The sequence below is a fragment of the Bufo bufo genome, chromosome 2 (assembly GCF_905171765.1).
Source record: "Bufo bufo chromosome 2, aBufBuf1.1, whole genome shotgun sequence".
Taxonomy (NCBI): domain Eukaryota; kingdom Metazoa; phylum Chordata; class Amphibia; order Anura; family Bufonidae; genus Bufo; species Bufo bufo.
In genome coordinates, this window is record NC_053390.1 from 32,461,280 (window position 1) to 32,477,651 (window position 16,372).

The 16,372-nt window shown below is 50.3% G+C and overlaps 1 protein-coding gene across 1 annotated transcript in view; it reads right to left on the reverse strand.

Annotated features, from left to right (window-relative positions):
* Window positions 1-16,372, reverse strand: part of DNAI1 (dynein axonemal intermediate chain 1) — a 73,685-nt gene that overhangs the window by 38,357 nt on the left and 18,956 nt on the right. The window contains exons 14-15 of the mRNA XM_040420136.1: window positions 16,088-16,335; window positions 7,900-7,989 (exon numbers count right to left, since the gene is read on the reverse strand). Of these exons, the coding sequence (XP_040276070.1) occupies window positions 7,900-7,989; window positions 16,088-16,335 (338 nt within the window). The remainder of the gene's footprint in view (window positions 1-7,899; window positions 7,990-16,087; window positions 16,336-16,372) is intronic.

Here is a 16,372-nt window from a genome sequence, read left to right on the forward strand (position 1 = left end):
TCACACCACACAAAAACAAAAGTTTTGGATTTTAGAAAAACTGACTTTTTAAATTAGATTAGTGGTATATGAATCCCTATCAGATTGGAACAGTTTCAATGGAGTCCAGGAGAAATGGGACTACTTAAAAGTGGCACTATTGAAGGCAACAGATAATTGCATTAGGCTTGTCAGTAAAAGCAAAAAAAGGAAGAGACCACTGTGGTACTCAGCAGAAGTGGCCAAAATCATTAAAAACAAAAAGATAGCATTTAGGAATTATAAAAAAAAAAACGAGGATGACAGGCAAATTTATAAGATTAGGCAGAGAGAGGCCAAACAAGTTATAAGAGCTTCTAAAGCACAGGCAGAAGAGAAATTCGCTCAGTCAGGGAAAAAAGGCGATAAGACATTCTTCAGATACATAAATGAAAAAAGGAAACTAAAACAAGGAATTACCCAATTAAAAACAAAAGAAGGAAGGTAGATGGAAGAAGATAAAGAACTAGCTGACTGCCTCAATGAATACTTCTGTTCAGTTTTTACAAAGGAAAATGGAGGAAAAGGACCTCAGTTAGGGAAGAAGACTAATGAATCTTTTGATGCATGTGTCTTTACAGAGGAATAGGTTCTAAGTCAGCTGTCTAAAATGAATACAAATAAGTCACAGGGGCCTGATGCGATACACCCAAAGCTATTAAAAGAGCTCAGCGGTGAACTAGCAAAACCATTAACAGATTTATTTAAACCAATCACTGGCAACAGGAGTCGTCCCAGAAGATTGGAAATGAGCAAATGTTGTGCCCATTCACAAGAAAGGTAGTAGGGAGGAATCGGGCAACTATAGGCCAGTAAGCCTGACATCAATAGTGGGGAAATTAATGGAAACCATACTTAAGGAGAGGATTGTGGACCATCTAAAATCCCATGGATTGAAAGATGGGTTTACTTCAGGGAGATCATGTCAAACTAATCTTATTGATTTTTTTGATTGGGTGACTAAAATAATAGATGGAGGAGGTGCAGTAGACATCGCTTATCTAGACTTCAGTAAGGCTTTCGATACTGTCCCACATAGAAAGCTTATCAGTAAACTGCAGTCTTTGGGCTTGGACTCCCATATTGTTGAATGGATTAGGCAGTGGCTGAGGGACAGACATCAGAGGGTTGTAGTCAATGGAGTATATTCAGACCATGGTCTTGTTACCAGTGGGGTACCTCAGGGATCTGTTCTGGGACCCATATTGTTTAATATCTTTATCAGCGAAATTGCAGAAGGCCTCGATGGTAAGGTGTGTCTTTTTGCTGATGACACAAAGATTTGTAACAGGGTTGATGTTCCTGGAGGAATACACCAAATAGAAAAGGACTTAGGAAAACTAGAGGAATGGTCAAAAATCTGGCAAATAAAAGCCGGAATTAGACTTACCGGTAATTCATTTTCCACGAATCCACCATGACGGCCCAAAGAGATTGACCCCTGACCTCTGTAGGGGCAGGAACAGAGATAGGTTTAAGAGGACCCCTCCCACCACCATTCACCAGTGAGTTCCAGATTATAGTGCCACAATCACCAGTTAACAAGTGAAACCACAAAGTGTTTTTTTTTTTTTTTTTTTTGGTATTAAGTCATACCAAATTTTGGAGTAAAATGTATTTTCGGGTGGGATATAATGCCGTCATGGTGGATTAGTGGAAAATGAATTACCGGTAAGTCTAATTCCGGCTTTCCACTTCACCACCATGACGGCCCAGAGAGACATAACAAATTATATACGTCTTAGGGTGGGGCAATGGCCTGTAGGACCTTGCGACCAAAAGCCAGGTCAGAGGACCTGGATAAGTCAAGTCTGTAATGTTTAGTGAAGGTATTTACACTAGACCAGGTTGCAGCCCGGCATATTTGATCTAGGGAAGCTCCTGCTCTTTCAGCAAAAGAGGCCGACATGGCTCTCGTAGAGTGAGCCCGAATGACCTCTGGACAACTGATGCCTTCGATCCTGTAGCAGTCTGTAATAGCCTGTTTTACCCATCGGGCAATGGTAGATCTGGAAGCTGCCTTCCCCTTATTTTTACCACAAAAGAGCACTAGTAAGTTGTCCACTTTCCTCAGGTCTCTAATGACCTCTAGGTATTTTAGCACTGTTCGTTTAACGTCCAGGGTATGGAAACGTTCTTCTCCAGAATTCTTAGGGTTTTCACAGAAGGAGGGAAGGATGATCTCCTGGTTCCTATGGAAGTCAGTTACTACTTTTGGTAGAAACGTCGGATCTAGCCTCAAGGTGACACGGTCGTCCTGTATTGTGAGGTATGGTTGTCTAATTGACAATGCTTGGATCTCGCTCAATCTTTTTGCTGATGTTATAGCAACAAGAAAAGCCGCCTTCTGGGAAAGATGCTTCAGAGAACTTGAGTCCAAGGGTTCGTAAGGCGGACCTGTGAGTCCGTTAAGGACAGTGTTTAAGTCCCAGGTAGGTACCTTAGATTTGAGAGAAGGTCTTAGTCTGGCTGCCGATCTCAGGAATCTTTGGATCCATCTATGGCTGGCTAATTCGGAATCGAAATATGCACTAAGTGCTGAGACCTGGACTCTAAGGGTAGAAGGACTTAACCCAGACTCTAGGCCCTTCTGCAGGAAATCCAAAATCTTCAGTATATTCGGTCTGGTTTGGTCTGGGGCTTCGTCGCCCGACCAGGTACAGAACTTTTTCCAGATTTTAAAATAAATGGCGTTTGTCACCTTCTTTCTGCTGGCCTTCAAGGTGGAAATAACCCCCTCAGAGAGACCTCTACGTCTTAGAAGGTTGGACTCAGGATCCAAGCCGAGAGACTGAAGATTTCCGGATGGGGATGGAGAACCGGCCCCTGGATCAGGATATCCTTCGTCTTGGGGAGAATAAAGGCTTCCTGAGAGGAGAGTTTGGATAGAACCGAGAACCAGCTCCTCTTGGGCCAGTACGGAGTGACCAAGATTACTCTGGCTCTGTCCCTGATGATTTTCTGGAGAACCCTTGGGATTAATGGGAACGGAGGGAAGGCATATGCAATGTCCCAGTTCCATTGTAGGGAGAAGGCGTCGATCGCTAGGGGCCTGTCCCTTGGATTTAGGGAGCAAAAGGTTGATACCTTTGCGTTTATTCTTGTAGCAAATAGATCTACCAGAGGGAGGCCCATCCTCTGGACGATCAGATTGAAGACGTCCCTGTTTAAAGACCATTCCCCCTGGTCTATGGTAGTCCTGCTGAGGAAGTCCGCTGCACAGTTTAGGCTTCCTTTAAAATGAATCGCAGATATCGACCTTACGTTCTTTTCCCCCCAGAGGAAGATCTTTTTGGACAGACCCTCTAGTTTCTGAGACCGTGTGCCCCCCTGATGTTTGAGGTAGGACACGGTCGTTACATTGTCTGAATAGACCTTTATATGTTGATTTCTTAATTTTGGAGCGGCTACCTGTATTGTCTCCCAAACTGCCCTGAGCTCCCTGTAGTTTGAAGACTGAGCTGCAATACTTTGAGGCCAGTCTCCCTGGTAGAGATCGGAAGAAATTTTTGCACCCCACCCCTTTACGCTGGCGTCGGTATGAATAAGCACTGCTGGGGATTTGAACCAGACCATGCCCTTCGTTAAGTTTTTTGTTTGAAGCCACCACCGTACTGAGGATTTTATGTGGCCTGGGATCAGGATTTTCCTGTCCAAAGAGGATAGATTTTTGTCCCACTTCCTTAAAAGCCAGGACTGAAGGGCTCTGTAATGGGCCTGGCACCAAGGGACTGCTACTATGCAGGCTGTCATCTGACCTAAGAGACACATCGCTTCTCTGCACGAGAAGGCTCGACGTCCCAGGAAGGCCCTGATAGCTGACTGCAGGTTCTGAATTCTTTCTGCAGGAAGAAAGGTTGTTAGTTTTTCTGAATCTAACAGAACCCCCAGGAATTTTACCCTGGTCTTTGGAACTAGGGATGATTTTTTTAGGTTTATCACCCACCCCAGAGATGTCAGAAGAGAGCAGAAGATGTCTCGGTCTGCTATAGACTGATCTACTGAGTTGGAAATTAGTAGAAAGTCGTCTAGGTAAGGAACGACCGTCACACCCCGAGACCTCAGGGAGGCGACCATCTCTACCACCAGCTTCGTGAAAATCCTTGGGGCTGAGGCCAGCCCGAAGGGGAGAGCCACGAACTGGAAGTGGTGAACAGACCCTCTGTGATCTCTTATTGCAAACCGCAGGAACCTTTGAGACTGGAAGTGAATAGGAACATGATAGTATGCGTCCTTTAGGTCGATTGTACAGAGGGACGCATCCTTTTGAATTAAAGGAATGGTGGAATTTAGAGATTCCATCTTGAATTTTTTGTAGGTAACAAATTTGTTTAGCCTTTTGAGATTTATGATCATCCGGAAGGAACCCTCCGGTTTCCTTACTAAGAAAAGGCTGGAGTAGAAACCCTGCCCCCGTTGAAGTTCGGGAACAGGAATTACCACTCCCAAGTCCCGGAGGTTCTGAACCTCCCTCCAGATCTGGCTGTGCTGACAAGGAGATGGGTGGTGAGAAACCAGAAACACATTTGGAGGGGGGAAAGATAACTCTATCCTGTAACCGTATCTGACAAGATTTTGAGCCCAGAGGCTGGGAGAAGTCTGTTGCCACTGAGCAAAAAACTGGGATAGTCTTCCCCCCATCCTGGCGTCACTGTTTGTCACCTCCCTTGTTTTGGGGATTAAGGAGGAAACCTCTACCCCTCCCCCCTTTTGGGTAACTCCAACGTCCGGATTTACCCCTACCACGAAAGGAGCTATTTTGGGAAAATTGGCTACGAAAGGAAGATTTCCTTTTAACGGTCTTCTCTTCAGGGAAACCCTTCTTCTTATCTGTTGCCTTCTCAAGGATCCTGTCCAGTACAGGACCAAACACATATTCCCCTGAGAAGGCTATAGAACATAACTTCATCTTGGAAGAGATGTCACCCGACCAAGATTTCATCCAAAGTGCCCGTCGGGCAGCATTGGACAAAGCGGCGTCCTTGGCTGAGAACCTAATAGTCTCTGCAGAGGCGTCCGCTAGAAAACCAGTGGCGGATTTTAGTAGGGGAATAGTATCGAGTATCTGGTCCCTAGATGTCTTGTTAACTAGATGACCTTCTAATTCATTCAGCCATAGGTACATAGACCTGGCGACTGAAGTAGCAGCTATGTTTGTCTTGACGCTAAACATGGCAGCCTCCCAAGACTTTAATAAACTGTCAGCCTTCCTTTCCATAGTGTCCCTTAACTGACAGGAATCCTCAAATGGAAGTGAGGTTTTTTTATTGACCTTGGCCACCTGGACGTCAATTCTAGGAACCTCGTCAAAAATCTTAGAATCTGACGGGTCAAACACAAGGCGGTTCCTGAACTCTTTGGAAATTCCCAGTTTCTTTTCAGGATGGGCCCATTCATCCATCACCATCTCCTTAATGTTTTCATTTATGGGGAAGACCCTGGAGCGTTTGATCTTCAATCCACCAAACATCTCCTCCTGAACCGTATGGGGTCGCTGGATATCCTCCACCCCCATGGTATCCCTGACAGCCTTTAAAAGGTCACTCATCTCACTGGAGGTAAAGAAATATTTCCTAGCGTCCTCGACGATCTCGCCCTCAGATAGGGGGTCGTCGTCCTCCTTTTTAGAGGATGAGGCATCGTCCTCTAAATCCTCGGAGTCAGAAATATCCGCCATCCTGGGCCGTTTAGGTGGGCGAGACCCCCCGATATCCTCACCGAGGGAGGCCAGGGAAGATTTAACCTCTTCCTGAATCATGGATCTGAACTCCTGCATAATTGAGGGCTGTTCCTCTCTCACTAATTTAGTGATGCAATCCCTGCAAAGTTTTTTTGTATAGTCATCAGGAAGCCGGACGGAGCACTGGATGCATCTGGCGGTCTTCTTTGACTTTTTTAAAGGTAATTTGGCCTAAAGTGAGAGAGGCAGTCCATTAAATTATGCCCCTCAGGTATAGGAGCATAATATAGATGCAGTATACCCGCAGACCCCCCAGGGGGAGGGAACAGTGAATACACTAGGGTGTGCACACCTACATACACCACCCCCCCTCCCCCTGGTAACCGTGAAGCTGCCGGCTGCCCAGGTGGGCTACTCACGCAGGGGCGCTCTGCAGCGGTCTGCTCCTTCAGCTGCGGCTCCTTTTGCTGCGGCTCTTTCTCCCTCTCCTGGTCCGACATGTCCGGTGGGCGAGCGATGCAGAGAGCGCAGCGGGGAAGAGTGCTGGGAGCATTTTTGTAGAGGCCCCGTCTACTTCCGGGTTTCCCGGCAACCCGGAAGTGACGTCAGACGTGCGCGACTGCGCAGAACGTCCTTTCGGTCGGCTCCCCCACAGGGAGGTAGGCGACCTGCGGCAGCTCAGGGCAGGCTTCCCTCCGTAGGGAGCGTGACCCCGGCGTCACCCTGCCAGCTTTGGAACTAGTCCGCCGGAGAGCAGGGGACGCTTTCCAGGATGATAGACCCGTAAGGGAGGCCACAAGGACCGCCGATACGGTCACCCAGGTAACTTAGAAAATAAAAAAACGAGGTCCACTTCACCTCCCTGAAGCCAGAGAGGACTTTTCTCTGTCCTGGCCACTATAGGGGCAGGAACACACTGGTGAATGGTGGTGGGAGGGGTCCTTTAAACCTATCTCTGTTCCTGCCCCTACAGAGGTCAGGGGTCAATCTCTTTGGGCCGTCATGGTGGTGAAGTGGAAATTTAATGTTGATAAGTGCAAGATAATGCACCTGGGGCGTAAAAACCCAAGAGCAGAATATAAAATCAGTGATACAGTCCTAACCTCAGTATCTGAGGAAAGGGATTTAGGGGTCATTATTTCAGAAGACTTAAAGGTAGGCAGACAATGTCATAGAGCAGCAGGAAATGCTAGCAGAATGCTTGGGTGTATAGGGAGAGGCATTACCAGTAGAAAGAGGGAGGCGCTCATGCCGCTCTACAGAACACTGGTGAGACCTCATCTGGAGTATTGTGCTCAGTACTGGAGACCATATCTCCAGAAGGATATAGATACTCTAGACTAGAGAGAGTTCAGAGAAGAGCTACTAAACTGGTACATGGATTGCAGGATAAAACTTACCAGGAAAGATTAAAGGACCTTAACATGTATAGCTTGGAAGAAAGATGAGACAGAGGGGATATGATAGAAACTGCTAAATACATAAAGGGAATCAACAAGGTAAAAGAGGAGAGCATATTTAAAAGAAGAAAAACTGCTACAAGAGGACATTGTTTTAAATTAGAGGGGCAAAGGGTTAAAAGTAATATCAGGAAGTATTACTTTACTGAGAGAGTAGTGGATGCATGGAATAGCCTTCCTGCAGAAGTGGTAGCTGCAAATACAGTGGAGGAGTTTAAGCATGCATGGGATAGGCATAAGGCCATCCTTCATATAAGATAGGGCCGGGGGCTATCCATAGTATTCAGTATATTGGGCAGACTAGATGGGCCAAATGGTTCTTATCTGCTGACACATTCTATGTTTCTATGTTACTCCAGAGCTGCGCTCCCTATTCTGCTGGTGCAGTCACTGTGTACATACATTACTTATCCTGTACTGATCCTGAGTTACATCCTGTATTATACTCCAGAGCTGCACTCACTATTCTGCTGGTGCAGTCACTGTGTACATACATTACTTATCCTGTACTGATCCTGAGTTACATCCTGTATTATACTCCAGAGCTGCACTCGCTATTCTGCTGGTGGAGTCATTGTGTACATACATTACTTATCCTGTACTGATCCTGAGTTACATCCTGTATTATACTCCGGAGCTGCACTCACTATTCTGCTGGTGGAGTCATTGTGTACATACATTACGCATTATGTACAGGGGGTGTCACTGCAGGATCGGGGAGACCGGTCATTAATCACCCACCTTTATCAATGTCCAGGACACCACTCGTCCGTCTGAAGACACAGAGAAGAAGTTCAGGTTCTTGTCCAGGTCGTCTTTCTGCCATTTTACCTAAAAATTAAAAGGTTAAAAACCATGAGATGACAATCACACGGCTCGGCGGTGTTATGGCGCCGTTTTTATATTCCCTGTAATATTTTTATGACCAAGTACTGTAACTACAGACAATAGACGCCACATTCACGGCTGCTCCAGACACCTCCATCAGGAATACATCCATATAACCCTTTATTTCTCGTCATCTAGTCACATCCAGAGCTGCATTCACTGTTCTGCTGGCTGTCGCTTGTTGCAGTTTGTAGCAGGTGCAGCATTCTGATCGCAGTGCTGAGCGTAGCCCACCGTGCAATGCTTCAGAAGAGTGCACTATGGACAGACACTGAACCAGCAGAGGGGAGCACTGGGATGCGGGGTCTGGGCCCTGAATACTAACAGAAAACATTCAGCATTGTGAATGCAGCTCTGGGTGTGACAGGAGCATAGGGGGAAGTTCAAGATTAGCAAAGAGAGGGTTTATGAAGCGACTGTACATTACATGGGGTGGAGGGCAATGTCCAGTGTCTTCTGCCTCCATTGACCTGCCTCCTCCTCTCCCTGACCCAGTGTGATGACCTCTGACCTGCCTCCTCCTCTCCCTGACCCAGTGTGATGACCTCTGACCTGCCTCCTCCTCTCCCTGACCCAGTCTGATGACCTCTGACCTGCCTCCTCCTCTCTCTGACCCAGTCTGATGACCTCTGACCTGGCTCCTCCTCTCCCTGACCCAGTGTGATGACCTCTGACCTGCCTCCTCCTCTCCCTGACCTGCCTCCTCCTCTCTCTGACCCAGTCTGATGACCTCTGACCTGTCTCCTCCTCTCTCTGACCCAGTCTGATGACCTCTGACCTGCCTCCTCCTCTCTCTGACCCAGTCTGATGACCTCTGACCTGTCTCCTCCTCTCTCTGACCCAGTCTGATGACCTCTGACCTGGCTCCTCCTCTCCCTGACCCAGTCTGATGACCTCTGACCTGGCTCCTCCTCTCTCTGACCCAGTCTGATGACCTCTGACCTGGCTCCTCCTCTCCCTGACCCAGTGTGATGACCTCTGACCTGCCTCCTCCTCTCCCTGACCTGCCTCCTCCTCTCTCTGACCCAGTCTGATGACCTCTGACCTGTCTCCTCCTCTCTCTGACCCAGTCTGATGACCTCTGACCTGTCTCCTCCTCTCTCTGACCCAGTCTGATGACCTCTGACCTGGCTCCTCCTCTCCCTGACCCAGTCTGATGACCTCTGACCTGCCTCCTCCTCTCTCTGACCCAGTCTGATGACCTCTGACCTGCCTCCTCCTCTCCCTGACCCAGATGACATCTGACCTTGGCCTTGTCAGTAAGTGGACACGACCCTCCACTACGACCCAGGTGAAGCTGGATGAGGCGGCCGGTCTCCATGGAGCGCCCGCCCCGAGGCTCCCGCAGCTCCTGTACGATCCTCTCTTCGCTCCTATTAATTAATGCTGGGATTTTCAGGAGGACGCTTCATATTTACTCCATTAATAGCGTTCTGCAGGAAGTGCACAAATCAGGAGGAGGATTCGTCTCCCTCCAGGCTGAGCGATTAACGAGCTGCGGAGGACGCCGCCGAATGTCAATGAGCTGCTCACGAGCCCGGGGTCTGGATCAGAGCGTCACTGCACAGACGTCCCCCCCAAATCACTGCATGTGCACAGACATCCCCCATCACTGCATGTGTACATCCCCCCCATCACTGCATGTGCACAGACATCACCCCCAATCACTGCGTGTGCACAGACATCCCCCCCATCACTGCGTGTGCACAGACATCCCCCCCATCACTGCGTGTGCACAGACATCCCCCCCATCACTGCGTGTGCACAGACATCCCCCCCATCACTGCGTGTGCACAGACATCCCCCCCATCACTGCATGTGCACAGACATCCCCCCCCAATCACTGCATGTGCACAGACATCTCCCCCATCACTGCATGTGTACAGACATCCCCCCCATCACTGCATGTGTACAGACATCCCCCCCATCACTGCATGTGCACAGACATCCCCCCCATCACTGCATGTGCACAGACATCCCCCCCATCACTGCGTGTGCACAGACATCCCCCCCCCCAATCACTGCATGTGCACAGACATCTCCCCCATCACTGCATGTGTACAGACATCCCCCCCATCACTGCATGTGTACAGACATCCCCCCCATCACTGCATGTGTACAGACATCCCCCCCATCACTGCATGTGTACAGACATCCCCCCCATCACTGCGTGTGCACAGACATCACCCCCAATCACTGCATGTGCACAGACATCCCCCCATCACTGCATGTGTACAGACATCCCCCCCATCACTGCATGTGCACAGACATCCCCCCCCAATCACTGCATGTGCACAGACATCTCCCCCATCACTGCATGTGTACAGACACCCCCCCCCATCACTGCATGTGTACAGACATCCCCCCCATCACTGCATGTGCACAGACATCCCCCCCATCACTGCATGTGCACAGACATCCCCCCCCATCACTGCATGTGTACAGACATCCCCCCAATCACTGCATGTGTACAGACACCCCCCCCCCATCACTGCATGCGCTCAGACATCCCCCCCATCACTGCATGTGTACATCCCCCCTCATCACTGCATGTGTACAGACATCCCCCCCATCACTGCATGTGCACAGACATCCCCCCCATCACTGCATGTGCACAGACACCCCCCCATCACTGCATGTGCACAGACATCCCCCCCCATCACTGCATGTGTACAGACATCCCCCCCAATCACTGCATGTGCACAGACATCTCCCCCATCACTGCATGTGTACAGACACCCCCCCCAATCACTGCATGTGTACAGACATCCCCCCCATCACTGCCTGTGCACAGACATCTCCCCCATCACTGCATGTGCACAGACACCCCCCCCAATCACTGCGTGTGTACAGACATCCCCCCATCACTGCGTGTGTACAGACATCCCCCCATCACTGCGTGTGTACAGACATCCCCCCCATCACTGCGTGTGTACAGACACCCCCATCACTGCATGTGTACAGACACCCCCCCCGCCAATCACTGCATGTGCACAGACACCCCCCCACCCAATCACTGCATGTGCACAGACATCCCCCCCATCACTGCGTGTGTACAGACATCCTCCCCATCACTGCATGTGTACAGACACCCCCATCACTGCGTGTGCACAGACATCTCCCCCATCACTGCATGTGTACAGACATCCCCCCCATCACTGCATGTGTACAGACATCCCCCCCATCACTGCATGTGTACAGACATCCCCCCCAATCACTGCATGTGCACAGACATCTCCCCCATCACTGCATGTGCACAGACATCCCCCCCCCAATCACTGCATGTGCACAGACACCCCCCCCAATCACTGCATGTGTACAGACATCCCCCCCATCACTGCCTGTGCACAGACATCTCCCCCATCACTGCATGTGCACAGACACCCCCCCCAATCACTGCATGTGTACAGACATCCCCCCCATCACTGCATGTGTACAGACATACCCCCCATCACTGCGTGTGCACAGACATCCCCATCACTGCGTGTGCTCAGACATCCCCCCCCCATCACTGCATGTGCACAGACATCCCCCCCATCACTGCGTGTGTAAAGACATCCCCCCTCCATCACTGCGTGTGCACAGACATCCCCCCCATCACTGCGTGTGTACAGACATCCCCCCATCACTGCGTGTGTACAGACATCCCCCCCATCACTGCATGTGTACATCCCCCCCCCATCACTGCATGTGTACAGACACCCCCCCCCCCCCAATCACTGCATGTGCACAGACCCCCCCCCCAATCACTGCATGTGCACAGACCCCCCCCCCCCAATCACTGCATGTGCACAGACATCCCCCCCCTCCATCACTGCATGTGCACAGACATCCCCCCCCCTCCATCACTGAATGTGACAACCAAAGCTGCATCAAATTGGATTTGAAGTTCCACTAATGAAAGGTGTTGCAACTTTATATTCTCTGCTGTTTTAATGCCGCATTTTCAAGATCTCTGCTTGCTGTTTGTAAATGGGAACATTCTGGCTTAACTACTAAAGTAGGAAACTCATCCTGACCTTTTCACAGCTGAGCATTTGTTACAGTCGTATCCTGTCCGGACAATCCCCTGTGATCTAAGTACAGCAGCACAAGTCGCTGTCCCGCCCTGTTTGTTACAGTGTGCCAGTCATTGTCTAGAGAGGACACATAGTAGCAAACCCTCAGCTACGAGACGTATTAAATTTTCAGCCTCTTGGCCGGCACTCCCTGACAGAAATGATGAGAACTTTTGGGGATTTAGAGCTTTGTTCTATGACATGAGCTCCCACAATGCACTGAACTCAAGAAGGGGAATTGTGAATGCAGCTTTGGATGTGAATGGAGCACAGCACACTGACATCAGAGAGAGGTAAATAAAGTGAAATATCTACAATGTCATTGAAGCATTGTTCTAAGGTGGAGCGCCCCTTTAATATCTGAGGGATGTCCCAGTACAGCCACATCTGCCTCATTATGCCCCCCTCCTGCGGGATAATGAAGGGGGTCTGCAGGAATATGGAGAGTCTAGGCGAGGGGCTGGTGGGTATGCTGGCACTAGTAGTTCCACAGGCCAATATCGAGTTCTGCAGTGTATGTGACCTCCACTGGAATACAGGAATCCTGCTACATGCAGGTCATCACAAGGGTCAGCTGTAGGGAGAAGCGGCGCCCGGCCCTGCCGTCAGTGATAGGACAGGTGAGGAGCGGCGGCAGCGCCAGACTGGAGCCGCAGAAGTCAATAACCCGGGCACATGGAGCCGCTAATAGACTTTCCACTGTATAATGAGGCGGTCAGAGAGGCACCAAATGCATCAGGACACACAGTACTGGGCAGGGCGGGGGGCTATAGACAGGGGGGGCTATAGACAGAGAGGGGGGGGGCTATAGACAGGGACTTATAGAGAGGGGGGGGCTATAGACAGAGGCTTATAGAGAGGGGGGGCTATAGACAGAGGCTTATACAGAGAGGGGGGGCTATAGACAGAGGCTTATACAGAGAGAGGGGGGCTATAGACAGAGGCTTATACAGAGAGGGGGCTATAGACAGAGGCTTATACAGAGAGGGGGCTATAGACAGAGGCTTATACAGAGAGGGGGCTATAGACAGAGGCTTATACAGAGAGGGGGCTATAGACAGAGGCTTATAGAGAGGGGGGGCTATAGACAGAGGCTTATACAGAGAGGGGGGGCTATAGACAGAGGCTTATACAGAGAGGGGGGGGGGGCTATAGACAGAGGCTTATACAGAGAGGGGGCTATAGACAGAGGTTATACAGAGAGGGGGCTATAGACAGAGGCTTATAGAGAGGGGGGGCTATAGACAGAGGCTTATACAGAGAGGGGGCTATAGACAGAGGCTTATAGAGAGGGGGGGCTATAGACAGAGGCTTATAGAGAGGGGGGGCTATAGACAGAGGCTTATAGAGAGGGGGGGCTATAGACAGAGGCTTATAGAGAGGGGGGGCTATAGACAGGGGGGGCTATAGACAGAGAGGGGGGGGGCTATAGACAGGGACTTATAGAGAGGGGGGGGCTATAGACAGAGGCTTATAGAGAGGGGGGGCTATAGACAGAGGCTTATACAGAGAGGGGGGGCTATAGACAGGGGGGGCTATAGACAGAGGCTTATAGAGAGGGGGGGCTATAGACAGAGGCTTATACAGAGAGGGGGGGCTATAGACAGAGGCTTATACAGAGAGGGGGGGGGGGCTATAGACAGAGGCTTATACAGGGGGGGGGCTATAGACAGAGGCTTATACAGAGAGGGGGCTATAGACAGGGGCTTATACAGAGAGGGGGCTATAGAGGGGGGGGGGCTATAGACAGGGGCTTATAGAGAGGGGGGGGCTATAGACAGAGGCTTATACAGAGAGGGGGCTATAGACAGAGGCTTATAGAGAGGGGGGGGGCTATAGACAGGGGCTTATACAGAGAGGGGGCTATAGACAGGGGCTTATACAGAGAGGGGGGCTATAGACAGAGGCTTATACAGAGAGGGGGCTATAGACAGAGGCTTATACAGAGAGGGGGCTATAGACAGAGGCTTATACAGAGAGGGGGGCTATAGACAGAGGCTTATACAGAGAGGGGGCTATAGACAGAGGCTTATAGAGAGGGGGGGGGCTATAGACAGGGGCTTATACAGAGAGGGGGCTATAGACAGGGGCTTATACAGAGAGGGGGGCTATAGACAGAGGCTTATACAGAGAGGGGGGCTATAGACAGAGGCTTATACAGAGAGGGGGGCTATAGAGGGGGGGGGCTATAGACAGGGGCTTATAGAGAGGGGGGGGCTATAGACAGAGGCTTATACAGAGAGGGGGGCTATAGACAGAGGCTTATACAGAGAGGGGGCTATAGACAGAGGGTTATACAGAGAGGGGGGCTGAAATGAATATTTTGGGGGTATATTGATATTCAGGGGTAATATAGAGATAAAGGGAGGTATACAGGTATACGGTGGGGGGTATATAGATAATCATGAATATGTGGACCTTTGCCCCCTCGTGCATCCCCCCCCCACCGCCGCCGCTTCTCATGCTCTGCTGTGACTATAATAATATTACACAGGTGGGAAGGAGGCGCCGCGGTGCGATGATGTCAGCGGCGGCCCAGTGGACACAGACGGCGTTATCTCAGCCGCCATAAACGGCCTGCACATTAACTGAAATTACCAATCATCCGCTCCGGCTCTGCACCGCGCATATTAACGAGCGCCGCCGCCACGAGCTCCCATCCCCCACACACCGAGGATAACATCCCAGCACTGGCAACACACCGGAGCCGTAGGGGCCCCAAAATCTTCCCCTGATGGTTGCGGAGCTGTGTAAAAGTATTCACGCCCTTCCTTCGTCACAGATTGGTCACACTGAACGGTTTCTGATGCTCAGACGGGAGGAGACCCGCGGGAACCCAGGACACAGAGTACGAGCGGTATCCCGCCATGGGCAGAAGTAACTGCCCCCCTCCCCAGTAAGGGTATACGGTCACATGTAGCTGCGTCTGCCTGCGCTCACCCATCGCCACCCAGCTGCAGCTATAAGGGGGCACTTTCTTTTGCACATGGGTCCATCAGCCCCTAATACGCCCTGCGATTCCCTGGGGGCCCCTTTTGTCTTTTACGTCCTGTTTAACCTCTGAGCGTGAGAAATATGTGATAATGGGAAGATCTGGAGGGATGAATACTTTCTCATCAGGACCTGGAATCGGACGGGAGATAATCCAGAAACCAAACCGTCAGCATGTGAGATAAATCAGATCCAGAACCCCCTGAACACGGGTTATATCCCGCACTGACAGAGCCGCGAGCACCGCCCAGGGGCCACTACTGGAACTGCAGCTGTGCGCGCGTTAACCCAGTGTGAGCCTGTATTCCAGCTCCCGGGCTGCTTGCTACGTCACCCATTATTGCTGTGTACCTGCGCTGCTCTGTGGGGATGAGGGGGTTAATAAGTGCTATTCCTTATCCCAGTTACCTAGGGTCGTTATCCAATATCCCTGGAGGTCTAGGGGGTTAACACCTAAAATTCCTGGTGGGTCGGGATAGTGAAGGGGTTAATAGGTTGACTATAGGGCTGGAAAGTAAATTTTAACGCACTTTGTGGATGCTCCACATCGATGTGTTTTTTTTTTTCACTGTAAGTTTTGTCGAAGCGGTTGAGCGCGCATTTTGTTGATGTGGTTTCTCGCGCGTTTTTTGCTCATATGAATGGGAAGTTTGGATGTGGATTCAATGTGGAATCCGCACCAAGAATGAAGACTTCACTTCACGTTTTTTAAAACTGCGAGAAGAAAAAAAAAAAAAAAAAAAAAGAAGCGCCATGTAAATGAACAAGCGGTTTTCCCATTAAAATCAAGGGAGATTACTTGCAAGCCTTTTTGGTACAGATCCTGGAGGTGGGATCAGAATCAGTCTCAGCTCCTTCTCCCCGCTCACAGTGACAGGACCCTCAGCTGCATCCCCCTCCTCCACCAATGTACAATGCTAAGGCTAGGTGTACAGTACAGCGCCCCATGTAGTAGGGAGATGTGAATAATGGGGTTCAGGTGCGCCACTCACCTGCCACACGGGGTCGATGTGCTTTCCAGACTTTGCTGAGCTCATGCACTTTGGCTGGGGAGAGTCGGACTTTAGGTTGAAGATGGCCACGTTCCCATCGTAGAAGCCGACGGCCACCAGGTAGGGGTGATCCTTGTGAATGTCTAGGCACATGATGCCACTCTCCGTGCTGAAGATGTACTCAGGGTGTGAGGGGTTCTTCAGGGTGTAGAGAAGCAGCAGCCCCCGGGCCTGCTTCATGAAGTCATCTGCGGTGACAAAGAATGAAAAGAGAAGTCACGGGAG